The sequence below is a fragment of the Rutidosis leptorrhynchoides genome, chromosome 5, assembly GCF_046630445.1.
Source record: "Rutidosis leptorrhynchoides isolate AG116_Rl617_1_P2 chromosome 5, CSIRO_AGI_Rlap_v1, whole genome shotgun sequence".
Taxonomy (NCBI): Eukaryota; Viridiplantae; Streptophyta; class Magnoliopsida; order Asterales; family Asteraceae; genus Rutidosis; species Rutidosis leptorrhynchoides.
Window position 1 is genome coordinate 392,882,142 of NC_092337.1, and position 19,484 is coordinate 392,901,625.

Here is a 19,484-nt window from a genome sequence, read left to right on the forward strand (position 1 = left end):
AAGGGGGAAGAAAATGGTTGATATATTGTTGGAAAAAGGACAATATATTATACAATGGATCCTAATTTACGCCACCCTGTTTTCAGTTTTACGGTACATAAACTATGAATAAAAATAGGTGAACTTGGTTAAAAAAAAGTGGACATGTGTCACGAGAGTTTCATGTGATATGTGCAGTTGTAGATTAGAGAAACCACCTGTGACTTCACCATCTTCATGCAAAACGCGAGATCAGCAAACACTAATTAAACATGCGCAGGAAATTGCTAGCGTATGCCATCGGCTTCACATCAGGGTGTGGCTGAATGTGTCACAATATAATATAATTATATAATTTTAGGAAGAAAAAATTTTTGACAAATTTATGGTCGATAATAGAGATAATTAATGAATGCAAGTATACTGAAATACCAAGGCATTAAGGACTAACCACGGCTGAAAACGTGACGATCTTGGGCTCCAAGGTAGGAGCTTCGAAACGAATGAAAGCACCCTTGTTCCCCATCTGCAACAACAACAGAGAACTTCATAAAACCGCAAAGAGAGAGAGAGAGAGAGAGAGAGAGAGAGAGAGAGAGAGAGAGAGAGAGAGAGAGAGAGAGAGAGAGAGAGAGAGAGAATGGAAAGGTCGTATGGTTGAACATAGATAGATCATAATGAAACTATTTAGGTTAGTTGATTAGTGACTAATATTTTGATCCATTTAGTAGGTAATGATGCAGATTTGATCATTAGTTGATCCAATATAAATCCAATATAAATCCAACAGAATCGAGCAGCCAAACCATCTGATAGTTTGGGATATATCTGGATTGACTGGTCAAACTTGTTTCATATTCTATAGTTTTTCCCGCATATAATACGCAAATTACAAACACGTGTATATGCACATGACGTCAACAAAATCAATCAAGAAATGTATACTTATAGACAAATTAAATTAGTTACCTGATCACAATAGTTTGGAGCAGAAAATACAGTGATAAGCTTTCCGTCATGCTCAATTTCATAGCCTTCATCTTTAACCTCATGAGACCGCACAACTAAATCTGAAAAATGAACGATAAAGTCAGTAAGAAAGTTCGCCAAATATTTTTTTTTTTTTCAACTAAACAAGTCTAAAGTCCCTTCATTTATATAACTGCTACAATATTTTTTAAAGGAGTATTGATACTAATATATTACCTAGATTGTTATCCTTCAAAAACCTTTTTGTTATATCTGCACCAAAAGAGAGACCTACACCACGCTTGCTTGGTCCTCTACCAGGATTGGGTTGCGGGTCGCTCCATAATATCTCACACATTAACCCTGAAATTAAAGCATTGCAATTTCAACACAATAACCGAATAAAACCTGAAAAAAGGTTTTGATAATGTAATCCATACCTTCCTCTGGGGGTTCACAAAACCGGTCGATTGCTCTGATATCAGAGAGTTTGACCCCATCTTGACTAAAAAGTCCACCATGAACAACGAATATCTTCTCGTTTATAACATGAGCTAACGGTAAATAGCAGAAAACTTCTGCAAAAAGCTCCACAAACTTATCACTCAACTTTGATCTGACCTCACCCTCAAACCCGTAAATCTTGTTCATGCTTTTACTCTCATGGTTTCCACGCGCAAGATGTATAGCTACAATTATTCAACAAATGAAGACAATAGACAATATAAGATTATGAACTTGAGAAAAAAAAACACACACACACACAAAAAACAAAAACAAAAGACATAATGGAAGATATGTTTTTACCTGATGGAGACATACACTTGAACGCAAACAATGTGAGAATAACTTCAACAGAAAAGGACCCCCGATCAACAAAGTCACCATTAAACAAATAAGGATTTTCTTCAGATGGGAGACCATTGAGCTCAAAGATATTTAATAGATCGAAGAACTGCATCCATAAAAGATCAATAATTATAAAAGAAAGAACAAAAATCAAGAAATGAACTGAAAGATCCATGCTTTTTGTTACCTGGCCATGCACATCACCGCAAACTGTGAAGTGTTTTCCATTGGGAACGGTTATGTCAACCAGAGAAGGTAAGGCCATTAAGATCTCTCGGGTTTGTAGAACAATCTGGAACGCATATCTACAAAACAAAAATATGATTAATTACTAATATTATAAAACAAAACGAGAATATCAAAAAGCACATACCGTTTATGTAAAGACTTCTGGTTCTTGAAGTCATCCATCATCTTCTTCACAAACTCTAGCGTTATCACATCTCCTTCGATTCTTGCACCAGCATATTGTGGCTCAACATCTACAACTCACAACAAGAAGATAATTAGAAAGCCAAATATTATTTTTATTTTTTAAATGCTAACACATCATTTAAAAGATATAAGCATATAAAGTACATTCAGCTGAAGCACCAAAACACACAGTAATAAACATACACATAAGTAAATTTTGTCACAATTCCTACCTCAAACAATATACTATTTTCACAATTCCTACTCAAATTGATGTATGATTGTATTGTATTATTCTTACTAATTTCAAACCTATGTTCAGTATTTCACTCTTGGTTAAGTAACCATCAGAAAAGCCGGCCCACCAACCAGTCTTCTTGACAACCAAAAACATTGCCAGCGCTGCAGAAGCCAACACGGTGGCTACAATGGGCCCCACCACCAGCATCAGTATAGCCACAAATGCTACTGCCACTGCTGCAGCAGTAGTATATGATGAGCCTGTGCCCGTCCCTATAATGATAAAATAGGGAGAGCACTATTAAAAATGCATAAGCATTAACTTCTGACACAAGGAAACTAATTTAAGGAATTACATACGATGTTACAAACCAAACATGACCAGCTGCCCTATTTGACAACATTCTACATAAATCGAGCCTTCTATGAGTCGTGTTAGATAAAAAGTTATTTAATACAGGTTCCTCTAAGCTTAATCCAAACAAGAATAAAAACTTGTTCCTTTTGGGAAACAGAAAACGACAGGTAGCAAGAGATGAAAGTTGAGAAATTTTGATACAATATACAAATAATACTTACAATCTTACCATTTATTTTAACAACGTACAAGGTGTAATAACATTTATACAGAAAGATGATCGATTATCAAGCCAGAACCATGAATAGAACAACTACTTTTACGGTTTACCTAACAACAAGAGTTCAAGTGGACCTATTTTTGTAACAAGTAAATCCTATTAACGTTTCTTCAACTATCAGTCATAGAAAGAGCAAATGTGAATGATAAACATTCAACACATAAAGATATATAACAAACATACAAAAAAGAATGGGATGATTAATTTTACCCATAATCACTCTGTTTGGTCGAATGTTTTTAGCATCGATACTGTTTGTTCTTTTTGTTATTAATGGTTGTTAAGTCTTAACTCTTCCAACATGTTTCGACATAATAAAAGTCCTTAGCGCCATTAGACTTCCGTATATGGTTAAACTGATAATCAACTTAGTGATTTCGCCGTTCCTTAACTTTGGGTTATTTTAATGTAAGGGAATAAATGTTACAAATGGTAATCCAGTAGCACTTTGATTAGATTACATAAAGATTGTAGCATTTGAAAAAATGTATTCAATGTGGGTTGGACATGTTGAATCTAGGGGCAAATCTGATTATGTTTATCTTGAATTGATGCCTCAATCTATGATAATCAAATAATCAAATTGTTTGTGGTTTAGTCATGTTAAATCTAAGAGGTAAAATATAAATGTTCCTGTTATTGTATTGTCATTAAATTGTTTTGAATTATATTCAACTCTTTACTTAATCGGATTGGACTTATTATACATTTAATAATAAATTTCAACATTACAAGTGTAAATATAGAAGAAAATTATAAACATAAACACAAACAAAAATAAATGTTAACATAATTGTCTAGAAACATAAACCTAATCTTTCAATTATTCAAATAGTACAGAATCCTAATTTTATATCACATAATAATGTTGGCCAACATGGACCTTGACCAATTTTGACCGACAAAATCTGACTTTGATCAACCAAATCCGATTTGACCATTGACCAATTTATTAGACGAACTTTGGAAAATCTAACCTGCTTCCAAAACTAATTAATCGGGTATTAATCCTGATCTTTTGAACCATGGGTGTCACTTAAATAAAACACACGACCTCTAAGGTAAGTGGTAAGCTGCTACATCAAAAGCAACGTTCGATAGACATTATAAACAAACCGCCATCTTGTATTTATATTGGAATGAAGCAGATGCTAGTAAAAATTATAAAAACTGAAAATCACTAACAACTTTCAACATACAATTAAAATAAGAAGAATGATACCTATAGTTTGGAAGTCAATAGACTCAGCTACAGAGTGTTTTTCAGAAGCAGACACGGAAATCGCTTCTTCGAACTTGAGCTTCATAACAGCTTTTTCACATTCCTTTAATTTCTTTGAAGCATCTGGATCATTCGGAGATAATCGCTTTACCTAGTTTCATATATATAGGTGCATAGAAAAAGCAATGTACGTTATTTTTTAATTGAGTGTACTTCCTGCTTATTATAAATAAGTACAATATACTTAGCATACATATGTAACATCGAAACATCATAATAGGTAGTGTATGTCTTTAACCACCAAATTACATGTGATAAAAAAATACTGGTTTACTGCTTACAATTATTCTTTAAGTTCATCTAGTAACAAAAACCAACATAACAATGTCTGATGTAACATATTAAACATTGATTAGTAACAGTTATCATGAATACTTAACTACTCAGCTTAACTGTTCCTTTGTAGTTCATTCAGCATAATGATAAAATATTATAGGAAAAATACCAAACGATATAGAGCAGCTAATAAAGACTTATATGTTGCTATCATAAACACACGCCAAAGGCAGACTTATTGACCATTGTTTTAACCCATATCAATTTTTAAAATTGTTAACTGACATTGCAAGATTATAGCTTTATGGTGTTTAATATGCCAGTATAATACATGCTTACGAGTTTGCAAGTATGATCCGTATGAACCTCTTATTTGTTACATGCTAAAGAACAAATTAGTTGTAAACGCAGGTCAAATTTGTGACACTGGGTCAAGAATGTGAAGAGCAAAAGCATTGAGTCTTTATTGGTAAAACAATTGATTTAAAGTTTTCAGTTATACAAAGTAATGAACAACTTTATATGATAAATAATAGCTAAAACCCTAAACCTAATCCTAATACAAATCTAACATGAAAATCCCTATGAACAGACAATGTTTCCTAATACAATACAATAAAGTAGGAATGCATGTCCTGATAAGCATAAGCCAAAACCTTATTAGAGAAGTATAAATACTAATCCCAAAATATAATATAAATCGACTAATTAAACACCTTGTTCATCTTAAACAAATCAAATAATTCAAAAGGTTAAACAAACCTGTTGAAAATCCTTAAGTGCTTCTTTAAACTTCCCCATAGCAAGGTACGCAGCACCACGCCGATAATAACCCTAAAATTAACGACAAAAAAGTTTAGATTCATAATTCATTACACACAAAACCCTAAAATTACTAACAATTTACACACCTTTGAATACTTAGGATCAATCTCAACAGCTTTAGATGCATCCTGAATAGCGCTACCATATTCCTCCAATTTAGTATGTGAAAAGGCTCGATTCGCCCAATAAACAGCATTTTCACCGTTTATTTCAATTGCTTTTGTATACAAATCAATCGCTTGAGAAAACTTATTCGCTGCAAATACATATATACACATATACATATAAGTACACACATGACATGTAGGTTTAAATAAAGTTGAAATTAGGTGATTGGATGAGTTACAGTACCTTTAAAAGCATCATTCGCTTGTTGTTTGATTGATTCAGCCAATGAAACGTCTGATTTTTGTTCAGTGGTAGACATAGAGGGCATAATAAGAAGATTGTGATAGATTGATTGACTGATTGATTGTTTGTGCTATTACTTACAGAAAACTGTATGTCTAGTATTACGATTAGTTTTACTATTAATATTTAATATTTAATATTTAATATTTAATATTTAATATTTAAAATTAATATTAAATTAAATATTATATACTAATGTCTCATGTGTTCACCTTTTGTTTGGTATACTTTTGCAGAAAACTTAACCTAGATGATGGTTCCGGCGCCCCTTTCATACTCATCACTGATTCATGAATATGTTTCAGTTAAAGCCCTTGTAGTATAACATATTTTCATATAATACCTTCTACTTTAAATAAATTCTTATATTTCATAATTTTATAATTCTATTCTATTCTATTAATTTGATAGTTTTTTCACCATAAATTCACTATAGTTGTGCATTACTTGTGTATATGATACAAGTAGTTAATTCATAGCTATAGTGAATAGTGAATTTAACAAAATTTATGATGGAAATATCATCAATTTTACTTAATGAAACATTACATTTTGAAAGTGAAAATCATTTTCTTGATATATTATTGCTCTATAACATAAAGATTATAGCCCGTCACATTTGCCGCTTCTCTTTCAAACCGTCCAAACCTAGTGTTTGCCCATTCTAACAAGCATGCGACTCCAATCAATATTGGAACTAATCAGTGGTACTTAGAACTTTTCGGGGATGAAAATAATAACACATATGATTGTAATTTTAAAGGGTAATAACATAATTTTTTTTTTTTACTAAATATAAGAAATATTACACGTCAGGTGCATATACTCAAATTTTAGGGATACTGGAAAAAATGTATGGGGATGCGAAGAATATTTGACAGCACTTTCGAACCATCACACAGATTCCAACCCAACTACCCATGATATGGTAAGAACGGAATGGAAGGAAAAAAAAGTATTTCATGCGCAAACGTGAAAGCTCTATCAATAGAACTAGCTTCATTTTATTTAGAGAGAGCACCCCCTCTATAGTCTATCTCCCGCCACTATCTCCAGTGTCTTCACGAACGGTGGTTTTGATTTTATTTTTTTTGTATCTTTCTCCTTTTCAATTAGTTGAAAATAATATGAGTTCTCAAACACATCAAACTAACACTAAAAAAATACATGTTATCACTCCTAAACAATTGCAATCCTCAAAATTGGATCTGTTCTTACCCTTTTCTCTCTTTCAAATTTCTAAATGAATTTTGTTTAAGCGATAGTAGAGGGACATCATTATATAATGCGGTAATTTGGTGACTTCTTTCGTATATATTTGTCTTCGAATATCAATTAGCGTTGTAGTTTGTCTTCTCTAGTATTATCACTTCCATCTTCAGTTAAAGTATGATTGTCCGCATCCTACTTTCTCATACTCTGGTATGGCTAGGTTGTGTAGGGTTAGTGTATTTGAATATCTAATTGATTTGTGAAAATTTTCTAAAAGGAGATGGCTTTCGGCTAGATTGGGTAGTGTTAGTGTATTTGGATTCATGATCTATTTGTTTCAAGGGTCTATGTATTTTATTTGCATATCAATTGATTAGTGTTTTGCTTTGTGTTTTGGAATGGTGCTTTTGAAGTTTTCCATATGAGAAGCTTGTGCTATATTGCAGTTGTACCATATGCTATAACTGTTGTAATGGTGCTGTAAGAATCAATTCATGTTTTGTAACATCTTGAAACTCAGATTCTTAAATGCATAAAAAAAATGGATACTATACAATTTATCTAAACAAATTGTTCAAACACTAGGACATTTATAAAACTAGATCAACAAAATAAAAACACTAAGAAAAATAGGTAAACTAGAACTGTAGATAAACAAATGTACGGTTAGCTTCTACACTTTACAGTCAACAGGTAAACAACTAAACCAATCTTTGTGTCCAATTGAACAGTTGGGTCTTCGGTTTTTAATAGGTCTTCGAAAATTCAGTTTCTGCGATTGTTGCGAATTGGTCTTCTTAACAGTTGAAGAGTGAATACCAAGGTTTACATCTTTAAAAACGTGACGAGCAACTGCAAGTGATCGTATGTGTTTTTTAGTTCCAGGTGATGTTTGATTAACTTCAGCTTTCTTGAAAATGCGTTGTAAAGTTTTAGGTGACGGTCGATTAAATTCAACTGTCTCGATACCTCCGTTTATCATCCACAACTCTTCAGGAGTCAACAGACCTGCAAAATTTAACAATTGAACAAAGAGAATCTATTATATTGCAATATTTAGAGGAAGACCATAGCAAGTTTACAAGATGCATATCTATATCTATCTATATCAATATGTATAATAAAACTCTGTTAAAAAAACAAAGATTGGCAATTACCTGCACTAGTGAAGAATGTACTATCCCATTCGCAATCTAAGCTTTCGCGCAATATAATCGGTTTTCTTGGCTCATTTGATTCGGGTTGAAGACGCGAGTCTGCGTCTCCAAACATCTGATTATCTACAAACAACAATAGCATTTTGTTTCTTTTCAGATTCAGATATCAAATGGTAATAACATTTTGATATAATGAGGATGAAATCATAACATGTACGAACAAAGAAAACACAGTTTAAGTTTCATTTCATCGAGTGTAGTTCTTTGTTTTTATAAACTGTCAGATTGAAATTTAACTAATATGTTTGTACAAATTAAGATGTATGAAAACAGCCCAACCGCATACAACTAAAACTGGAGTCAACTAATTGAATAGGATCGTCCGGACAAAACTTGTATCTTGAACTTAGCAAGTCATGCACAAAACAAAACTAAGCTTAAAAAGCAGTAATAGTGAATCAAAGACATGAAAACAGAATGAAACCTACTTATATATGATCAGATAAAAATTAACAGATAATGCAAATCTTTATAGTATTACTTACCGGACATATTTTCTGAGAACGGGGTTGGCGAGCAAGGAGTAGTCGTATGCCCAGCATTTGGAGGATGTAAAGATTGACCAGACTTGGTGCAAATCCACTGACCTTTGACTTCAGTCACATTGTTAGTCACATTGTTGTCAGGTTTAATGGCGTCCAAGTGTCTATTTACGCCATTGACCTTATCTTCCGTATTACACATCCTCTCATTTTGGGTCTTGTTTAACGAGCATCGATCACTTTCGTCTAGCTTTTTATTTACGTCGATCATGTGATGTTCAGGTGATGTTTGGTTGAATTCAGCTTTCTCGATGCCTTCATTTATCATGCACAACTCTTCAGGAGTCAACAGACCTGCATATATATATTGCAATGTAACAGAATCATATTAGTATTTTGCAAAATTTAGAGGAAGACCATAGCAAATATACAAGAAATTTTTATATATTAATCAAAAATAAACCTGTCTTCAACAATTACCCGCAATAGTGAAGAAGGACCTATCCCAATCTAAGCTTTTGTCTAATAAACTCAGTTTTCTTGGCTCAACTGATTCTGGTTGAAGATGTGAGTCTGCATCTTCAAACAACTTGATATTAAGACCCGCGTTCACATTATCAGATCTTGCTGAAAAATAAGTTCCAAAACAAAATATCAATAATCCTACAACGATCGGACCTCAAAGCAGTATTTTTTGTGTATTATTCATTTCTAATCTCAAACCTACCTACTTGCACAACATGAACAGACCTCAAATTTGTACCTTGAACTTAAAAAGTCGTGCATAAAACAAAATTAAGCTTATAAACAGTAATAGTGAATAAAAGACATAAAAAAAAAAAGTTACCGGACATCTTTTCAGCAAACGGGGTTGGTGAGCAATGAATAGTAGTATGCCGAGCATTTGTAGGATTTAAAGATTGACCTTTGACCTCACTCACATTGTTGTCGGGTTTAACGGCTTCCAACTGTCTGTTTACGCCATTGACTTTTCTAACTTTCGAGCAATTCTCGGTGAAAATAGGAGAGATATTGAATGACATCAGCAGCTTCTCATCGAAGAATCCAATCCGTTGGGATGGCATTCGAAGACTTGACATCGTTGAAGAACTTCTGGCATGTTGACTAGTCAACTTTGGTGTCTGAAAAGATTTTGTCGATACGGCATTGTGAAAATGACTAGCAGAAGATGTGCTAGAAGAACATGGAGATGACAATGGAGAAAGGACTGAGGAAGGAGATGATGATGTCACTTTTGTCTTTCTGGTAACAATTTTCTTTTTAATAGACTTGGATGAAGTATTAGAAGATGATTCATATGAGTGATGTGATTGAGAGGTTGTCGATTTTGTTTTAACGGGAGTAATTTTCCTTTTAAAGGACTCGAATGAGGCACTTGAAGATGATTGAAGCTTTGATCGGTTTAATTTAACGTTCTGGCTGTTTGAAGCTCTAACTGATTTCACATTAGAAACTCGATTAGCCCGTTCATCTTTACGAGTTCCAGAAGATAGTTGTTCAGCATCATCATTTTTAAAGCCTTTATTTATCAAGCACAATTCTTCAACATTCAACAGACCTGCATATAAGTGAAAAAACCAAATTTTTATATTTTATTTAATATTAGCACTCTATAATACATTTACAAGAGTTTTGGTTTGCAAGAAATATTGCCACAATCTCAAACATTTTTTAAATTCAGAACCCTACAATCCTGCTTAAAAAATTTCTGATAACAAATACCTGTATTATGGATTTAGTACAATTGTTTATGTTATATAATTTATATATATATATATATATATATATATATATATATATATATATATATATATATATATATATATATATATATATATATATATATATATATATATATATATATATATGTATACCTCATTCGAAGAACGAACAAGAAAAGGCTTACGCTAATTTTTTATAGATTTCCCTTCATTTAGGCGGGAAGCTACCGCTTCTAGAATGGTTGCTGCCAACCGGGAACCTTACTTCGACAGATCAAACTAGCTAGGAACAACGGACAATCACGGCAAAGGCTAGGAAGCAGATGGGAATACCATAAGAGAGAGCCCTCTGTCCCACGCATTTAACCGGCTCGCGTGGTCTACCGCAGGCAGGCCAGCCGGGCCGTGAGCACGGTGGGGACGGGGCATCTCTATCCTTTTTTGGGGGAAGAGAGAGGGAAGAAGCTGCAATATATATATATATATATATATATATATATATATATATATATATATATATATATATATATATATATAAAAATAAAAAATAAAATGTGTTTTCACTAGTCATAACGTATAAGGTGTAAACTTTTCAACTATCCTAACATCAGAATAAAAGCAAACTACAAAAATCATAATTTTGTAACAAACATTAATAATACCTGGATTAGTGAAGAAGGCACAATCCCAATCAAAGCTTTTACGAAAACTTTCATCCTTAAAAATACAATTAGGCGGCTCATTCACATTATCAAATGTAACTGCAAAACATGTTCCATAAAAAAACATTAAAAATTCAAATTATTCACTAAAAGTTTAAAACCAACTGAATGATACAATAAAAAAAAAAAAAAAAAAAAAAAAAAAAGATAATATGCACCTGAAAGTCGAAGATCATCGACAAAATCACGTAACGGAAGCGCAATTAAGTTATCATCTTCCTCTGAAAGATCAATAAGTTTTAAGTTATCAAATGCAATACAATACTTCTCGCACATTGTTGCCCTAATTTGCAGAATCGCTAATACACTAACAAAATAAAATAAAATGTAAAAGTAAAAAAAAAATAATACAAAGATACGTGTATATATATACAGCTTTGGTATCTTGATAATATATGGAAAAACTCAATCAATATATTTCTATATACAGTTTCCATATATTACTGATATTGATATGAATTAATCAAAAGATTCTAATCAACTAATTTAGGAATGATTTTTATAAATCAATCAAAAGCTAAATAATTAATCGTAATAATTATAATTATAATTTTTAATAATACTCCGTATTACGCTAGACTAAAAATTATGAAACAAATGAAATCATTTGCATTCATCTGTATAATCTAAATTTTAATATTACCTTTTAACAGTTTGCAAGAGAGAGACCTGCACAGAGCAACGAAAAAAGTATACTTATGTAAAGAATTTATTAAATTCGAGGTTTCAGTAGCACGTGATGCACGTGATTTAACGAATCGGTACTAATAATACATGTATCAGAGTTTGAATTTGGCCTGTATCTATATGACACGTCACCTGGAGATCTGGTTCTGGCATATTTCCGGTAATTTTCCGGCGAATTCTCCGGAGCAGTATCTAAACGGAAAGAAGGTCCAAACAAACGCTTCTGATAGTGATTATTATTGCTCATTTACCCCCAGAGTATAAGATATTGCATAAGTGCCCCCCTTCAATTATTTTTATGTTTTTTTTTTTTTTCAAAATTTCCAGAACTATATAACTAAGGCAATTTATCGAAAGATAAAAAAGACCAACAAAGAATATAATCAAACAAGAGAAATGCTAGAAACTAGAAAACCGACCTCTAAGAAAACGAACGATCTACCGTATCTATAATGGAGCCAAGCCTAAATTAAACTACACACTATGATCAGAACAAAAAGAGGGATTTACACCTACCGAAAACAACTAAGAAACCTAAATGCTAAAAAAAATGAACCTGAAGTTGGACCTAATGTTAAATGGTCATTTTCCCTTATGTGTTATTTATTAGTCATTTTATCATTATATGTTTATAATGTTTATAATTATTTGATTGACTAGTTGAATGCGTTTTGTGACAAGGGTCACAAAACATATGTGGATATTTAATTTTGGTCTCACTAGGACCGCTTAATAAGGTGTGTTATGTTAATGATAACTGGTAAATATTCGTGTGAAATGCGGGGTGGGGTTTTCTCACTTTGAAGAAACCCTAATATCTATATTATACTTTGTATGTTATCTTGTTTCTATTATAGAAACTTCATACACACACAACCTCCATTTGCTCTCAATCCACAAACATAAATATGTGATTTCAAGTTATCGATTTCGTGGTTGATTCCTTGTTATTCCAGTGATCAAAACAATGTATTTATCTATGGATTTGGTTCGATTTTGCTATTTATATTTGGGATTTATAAGTGAGTAGAGATTATGTTTGATTCTTGAGATTAAGTGTTTGTTTTGATCGATAGTTAATTGATATAGCTCCTATATAAGTTATATGATATTTTTGAACCATTCGATTGACCAAAAATAAGTTAGAATCGAAGTTGAGTGTTAAAAACCCGATAACAGCCAGTTGTTGATGTTCTTCAGCATCTACTCGAGTTAGATGCTCACTCGGACGAGTGAGGTGCTCACTCTTATGAGTGAGGTGCTCACTCGCTCAAGTGAAGTCTCAGCTCACAAGAGTGACAATCTGAGGTCGCTCTTACGAGTGACATGCTCACTCTTATGAGTGACAAGTGAGAAGCCCATAAAAGTGAGATTTTCAGCACGCGCGAAAAGCGCTTATCGCTTGATTTAATGTTGGTACGATCATGTGGCGACTCTTGCGCATGCAACACCAAGTATAACATATTGTTCTAATTAAATGGGGTCTCATTAACCGTGTCGGGTCCCTCACGCATACCACATGTCGCACACGCGAATAACTTGGTTTTATGAATAGGTCAGGTGCAGTCTTGACCTATGTGATATGTTTGAATGTTTTAAACTATTTTAGCGATCATGATTTAGAAAAGTGTACTAACTCGAAATATTATATTCTCGGGTAATAAAGGAACAGAAAATGCTCAATAATATAAGACCTCCGAGTTCTTGTCTTGTGTTATCATGTGAGTGGGACTATCTTCATGGATATTAGTATAAAGTCACATGTGGTGTTACCGATGCTATGATTGCATGATTATACTGTGTTATATGTTTTTGAATGTGTTTTTGTGGTTATATGTGCACAAGTGGTCACCTTCGACCGGGTAGGTGAAAGAGGTCAACTTTTGACCGCGTACGTTGAGTTTAATTGCTACTATCTGAATAGTATAGTTGGAACGACGCATGAGTTGTGTCAGGGATTGTTATGCTAGAGAGTCGGTAGAAGGAATTAGCGGTAAAATCTAGCCCAATCGGCTAGTGGTTGTAGGCGCGGCCAGGCCGTCGCTCATCTTGTTATACTATATGTATGTTATATGATTTTGTTAGAAGCTGGGCTTGTGACTGTATAATAATATTCGTCCGGGTATCCTATTCACTTAGCGTTGTGATAATCCCCCACATTTATTTCCATGCGGGTTATGAAGCGACCCGTCCTAATCCATTTGGATGAAGTCCATACCGATTATAAACGATTCACAACAGTTGATTACATCGCGAGGTATTTGACCTCTATATGATACATTTTACAAACATTGCATTCGTTTTTAAAAGACAAACTTCCTTTACATTGAAAGTTGACAGGCATGCATGCTATCTCATAATATATCCAAACTATAAACGACTTAATAATATTCTTGATGAACTCAACGACTCGAATGCAACGTCTTTTGAAATATGTCATGAATGACTCCAAGCAATATCTCTAAAATGAGCAAATGCACAGCTGAAGATTTCTTTAATACTTGAGAATAAACATGCTTTAAAGTGTCAACCAAAAGGTTGGTGAGTTCATTAGTTTAACATAAATAATCATTTCCATCATTTTAATAGACTACAAGATTTTCATTTCCATTTCTCATAAATATACGTCCCATGCATAGAGACAAAAATAATCATTCATATGGTGAACACCTGGTAACCGACATTAACAAGATGCATATAAGAATATCCCATATCATTCCGGGAAATCCTTCGGACATGATAAAAACAAAATCGAAGTACTAAAGCATCCGGTACTTTGGATGAGGTTTGTTAGGCCGAATAGATTTATAAAACATTTTATAAAATTATTCTACATTGAGGTGTAACAAAAATATTTAAAGATACAACTCAGATTATAATTCGTAATTCGTAATCCATGCTAAACAGCATATAATAATCCATGCTAAACAGCATATAATAATCAATAGTTCTATTCCACAATCTGAGGTGTAACCAAAAATATTTGTTGATACAACTCAACATAGAATTTATTTTTTGACATAACTATTTTGTAAATCAAAAAGTTCATTTATTTATCCCAAAAACATTTAAAGAGTTTTAAAAATGGGATCAAATGAAACTCACGCAAAATCAGTTTTAGTATTTGTATTCATTTCATAAAACAGTTATAAAACAGCGCATGTATTCTCAGCCCAAAAATGTAAATTGCAAAGCAATTAAAAAGGGAGTAATGAAACTCACCTAATGTATTTTGTAGTAAAAATACATATGACAACATTTAACAAGTGTAGGGTTGGTCTCGGATTCACGAACCTATATCATTTATATATTCATTAATATATATATATATATATATATATATATATATATATAATAGTAATGGAATAAATATTTTTATTATATTTTAATTTATATATTATGTATAGTTGATTTGTGTATATATTCAAATTGATTTATTATTTGTATAGTTATATTAATATGTCCATATTTATATACGTAATTATTTAGTGTTACATTTAAAATCGATAGTTTGTCATTTGTAAGTATTTATATAAATAATCTTAATAAATTTGATATATATGGTTATATGTAGTTTTATTAATATTATAGTATATGTAAAGAGTATATTTATGTATAAAATATTTATCTATTTGAAAAGATAGTTTTTGATAAAAATAGTGATTTACTAATAATAATAATAACTTTATTAATAATAATGATAATAACTGTAGTTTTTAAATGAAACGAAAAGTTTGATAATAATAGTAACGAAAATAATACTTTTGATAAAAAAAATACATAATACTTAATGTTCATAATAATAATAACAACAATCTTTTTATTATTAATGTTAGCATTTATAATGATACTACATAATGATATTACTAGTAAGGATAATAATGTTAGTAATAACAATAATAAAAATCCTAATTGTAATTGTAACTATAATACTTATATTAATATTTACAATAATAATAATAATAATACTTCTAACATTTTAGGAGTAACAACAATTATCATAATAATAATAACAACAACAACTAATAATAATAATAATAATAATAATAATAATAATAATAATAATAATAATAATAATAATAATAATAATAATAATAATAATAATAATAATAATAATAAATATAAAAATCACTACATCTCAAAATGAGCTGAAAAATAAAAAGATGCCCACCAGCGGGACTCGAACCCGCAACCTCTCGAATACCCATTAACTCCTACGACCACCCAACTGTTTCCATTTTTCTGTAATTATAAGGAACCCAATATTATTTAACCCAGTTTCAATTTGTTTCCCTTTTCTTCATCATCTTCAAAATCCAGTGTAAACAATTCGAACCCAAACAGCTCAGTCACTTTCATTGTAGATTATATTTACGAAACCGAATAGCAAGAGTCTGATTAGACGAATTAAAACAAACGAGAGGTATCAAAATATTCAAAAAAAAAAAAAACTGACTTTAAAACCATACTATGAACTCGAAATCAAATCTAAAAATTAAGAATGTTTCAGACTGTAATTATAACACGAAAACGGTTTTGAATCGTTTATTCAATCTTTCTGACTCATCAATTGATCATAAAACATACAAACGAAGTTGAATTTACTCAAGAACAATACTTTTGACTTTTAAAATTAAAGTTTGACTCTCAAAATTAGAGTTCGTTCTGAGGAATTAAAGGATTAAACTTTGCAGAAATCTTTGGTAAAGAAATCCTAACAATATAGCATTTATGAATTTTAGAATGAGATACGAAATCGTGATTTGGCTAAAATACATAGAAAGATAGAACAGTCGAGCTGTATAAAAAAAATATTTACAGATGCAAGAAATCACGGCTAATGTAATTTGATGTTGTTGATGGAATTCGAATAACTTGTCTAATATCTTCGAGCAATTGATTGTTACATATATACCGATTTTAGTCGCCATTTAATCAGTGAAGGAAATAAAATAAATAAGAAAAATTAAAAGGTAGATAAAGACGTCTAACTATATCAGATAAAAATAAAATTGGAATCAGATTTCTTTTGGACTTTGGTGATTATTGTCAACCATAGTACAGAGGAAAAGAAGAAAAATTTCAAAGGTGATAAAGATATGAAACAAATTTGTTTCTTTCATTTGGTTTTGTACATATATATAATTAATATTAAAAAGTAATAAATATATTAATAATAATATTACAAATATTATTGAAAAATAGTAAAATGAAAATACTAATAATAATAAATACCGAAAAAAATGATATAAATAATTGTATGATAATATTACTAATAACTATAATGATAAAGATAAATATAATCACATTAACACTAATAATATTTATAAAAATGACTAAAATCATAATATTGTAAAAAATGATGATAACAATAATTTTTGTAATAATACTAATATTATAACAATTTAAATGTATAAACGTTCATATTTATATATCATATATAGTAATACTAATAATACTGACATTAATATTAATATTAATAATCATGAAGTAATAATAATATTAGTATAGCAACCATATTTATTAATTTGTATTATTTATTATTAACTATGTAATATTTAATAATTATATTATTATATAACCTTTATTGAATGTTTAATATACATTTTATATATTACAATATATATATATATATATATATATATATATATATATATATATATATATATATACATAATCATTAATCATTCATAAAAATCATATTCATATATATGTCTATTTTATTAACAATTTAATTATCCTATATATTACTTTACATTTTCAGTTCAAATGATTAAATTGTATTTTATTAATTACCATTATCACATACTCTTTTATTTATATTTATATATGTATACGTATTTATTAACAATAATTTGTTCGTGAATCGTCGGTAATGGTCGAAGGTTAAGATGGATACATGGACAAAGTTCAAAATTTTAAGACTTAACATTACAGACTTTGCTTATCGTGTCGAAATCATATAAAGATTAAGTTTAAATTTGGTCAGAAATTTCCGGGTCGTCACAGTACCTACCCGTTAAAGAAATTTCGTCCCGAAATTTGAGTGAGATCGTCATGGCTAACAGTAAAAATGTTTTCCTGGCGAATATGAGTGATAAATAGAGTTTTATCATTACCGAGTAAAATAGATTATACGATTCGGTTACTTGAAGCGTATGAGTGAAGATATCGCAAAAGATTGAAATATGAAAAGTAAAGATTCGTCTTAATTTTTGACAGAGTCAGGATTGAATTCCGAAATTCAAGGGATTTAGAAGAAATCTTCGAAATCTAAAAGATTTGATTTGTGACGACCCGGAAATTTTCGACTAAATTTAAACTTTATCTTTATATTATTCTGACACGATAAGCAATGTTTGATAAGTTAAATCTCAAGGATTTTAAACTATGTTTATACATTCATTTAAACCTCGACCAAATTCCAATGATTCACGAACCATTAAATGAACATATATGAATATGTATGTATATGTGTATATGTTATAAATTGAAAATGTCAACAAAGTATTTAAACGTATAATGCTTTATATGAACGTATTTGTTTCAATATGATTATCGACAAAATTAAAAAAATATATATATTAAATGATTGAATTATCAGAAACTTTGAATTATGATTACAAGTCTCTGTTGAGAGGTCCACTATGATTTGAGAAAATCTATTCCTCTTAACGATATTCGGAATAATTTGTAAAGCTATTTATAAATAAAAATAAAAAGTGTCATTTACGAAAGTTAGACAAAAGCTAGTGGAGAATTGGTTCCCATAATATTCTATTAATCTATTTTCAAACGTACAAAAATGTTTTCAGTTTAAAAAGAACTTTATTATTAAAACGTATATAACTTTTATAAATATCTAGAATCACTTTTGACAACTCATTACTTAACCAGTATAATAAATATAACGATATTTATATTTTATTTCATTAAATATATATAACGATTTAAATTAATATTATATATATTTATACGCGTATTATACGTACATAGTTTTATACTTTTACTATACTTTAACTTTACCTTTACTTTACTTTTACTTTACTTTAACTTTAATAATTCACTTTAATAATTCATACTTTAATAATTCACTTTAATAATTCATACTTTAATAATTCACTTTAATAATTCATACTTTAATAATTCACTTTAATAATTCATACTTTAATAATTCACTTTAATAATTCAAAAATCTATTATAAATAGAATTCAATAGGTTTCATTATTTCATAGAAACTTGTAAATATATTTCTCTAAATTCTCTCAATCGAATTATATATATATATTTACTTAGTATTATTTCAAGATATTATTAGTATACATAAAATATTACGACGGAGTGATGTCCGAGTGATTTCAAAATAGTTTTTTTTGAATGAGTCGAAGCTAAGGAAATTATGGGTTATTGCTATGGAGGTGATGGGTATGGTTCATGGGTATGCTCGTAAGGTCAATCTAGTGTTTATCATCTCCGTTGCGTCTACGTACTTTTCTGCAATATTGAATCTCAATATTGATACGTGAGCACTCATAACT

At 30.5% G+C, this 19,484-nt stretch overlaps 2 protein-coding genes across 3 annotated transcripts in view; both read right to left on the minus strand.

Annotated features, from left to right (window-relative positions):
• LOC139846584 (serine/threonine-protein phosphatase 5) lies at nt 1–6,004 on the minus strand. Of its 2 annotated transcripts, XM_071836060.1 has the most exons (13): nt 5,824–6,004; nt 5,559–5,728; nt 5,410–5,481; nt 4,312–4,462; nt 2,524–2,724; nt 2,171–2,279; nt 1,985–2,102; nt 1,756–1,903; nt 1,389–1,637; nt 1,186–1,311; nt 949–1,049; nt 431–505; nt 1–301 (listed from the first exon to the last, which is right to left on the minus strand). In XM_071836060.1, the coding sequence occupies exons 1-13, from the start codon at nt 5,906–5,908 to the stop codon at nt 242–244; spliced, it is 1,665 nt and encodes a 554-aa protein (XP_071692161.1). In that variant the 5' UTR covers nt 5,909–6,004; the 3' UTR covers nt 1–241. The 2 variants fall into 2 exon arrangements, with proteins under 2 accessions (XP_071692161.1, XP_071692162.1); XM_071836061.1 differs by lacking the exon at nt 2,524–2,724.
• A 1,640-nt stretch (nt 6,005–7,644) lies between these two features.
• Nucleotides 7,645–19,484, minus strand: part of LOC139849847 (uncharacterized) — a 50,924-nt gene continuing 39,084 nt past the window's right edge. Inside the window, exons 2-11 of the mRNA XM_071839466.1 lie at nt 12,078–12,168; nt 11,902–11,927; nt 11,417–11,479; nt 11,199–11,297; nt 9,642–10,373; nt 9,522–9,563; nt 9,275–9,421; nt 8,798–9,148; nt 8,253–8,375; nt 7,645–8,103 (exon numbers count right to left, since the gene is read on the minus strand). Of these exons, the coding sequence (XP_071695567.1) occupies nt 7,769–8,103; nt 8,253–8,375; nt 8,798–9,148; nt 9,275–9,421; nt 9,522–9,563; nt 9,642–10,373; nt 11,199–11,297; nt 11,417–11,479; nt 11,902–11,927; nt 12,078–12,168 (2,009 nt within the window). The 3' untranslated portion in view covers nt 7,645–7,768. The remainder of the gene's footprint in view (nt 8,104–8,252; nt 8,376–8,797; nt 9,149–9,274; nt 9,422–9,521; nt 9,564–9,641; nt 10,374–11,198; nt 11,298–11,416; nt 11,480–11,901; nt 11,928–12,077; nt 12,169–19,484) is intronic.

Coding starts and splice junctions, on each gene's coding strand:
- LOC139846584 (XM_071836060.1), bottom strand. CDS start 5,908: ATGCCCTCTATGTCTACCACTGAACAAAAATCAGACGTTTCATTGGCT. Junction 1,050..1,185: donor TTTGAAGGATAACAATCTAG/GTAATATATTAG, acceptor TTCATTTTTCAG/ATTTAGTTGTGCGGTCTCAT. Junction 302..430: donor TCGTCACGTTTTCAGCCGTG/GTTAGTCCTTAA, acceptor TGACACATTCAG/CCACACCCTGATGTGAAGCC.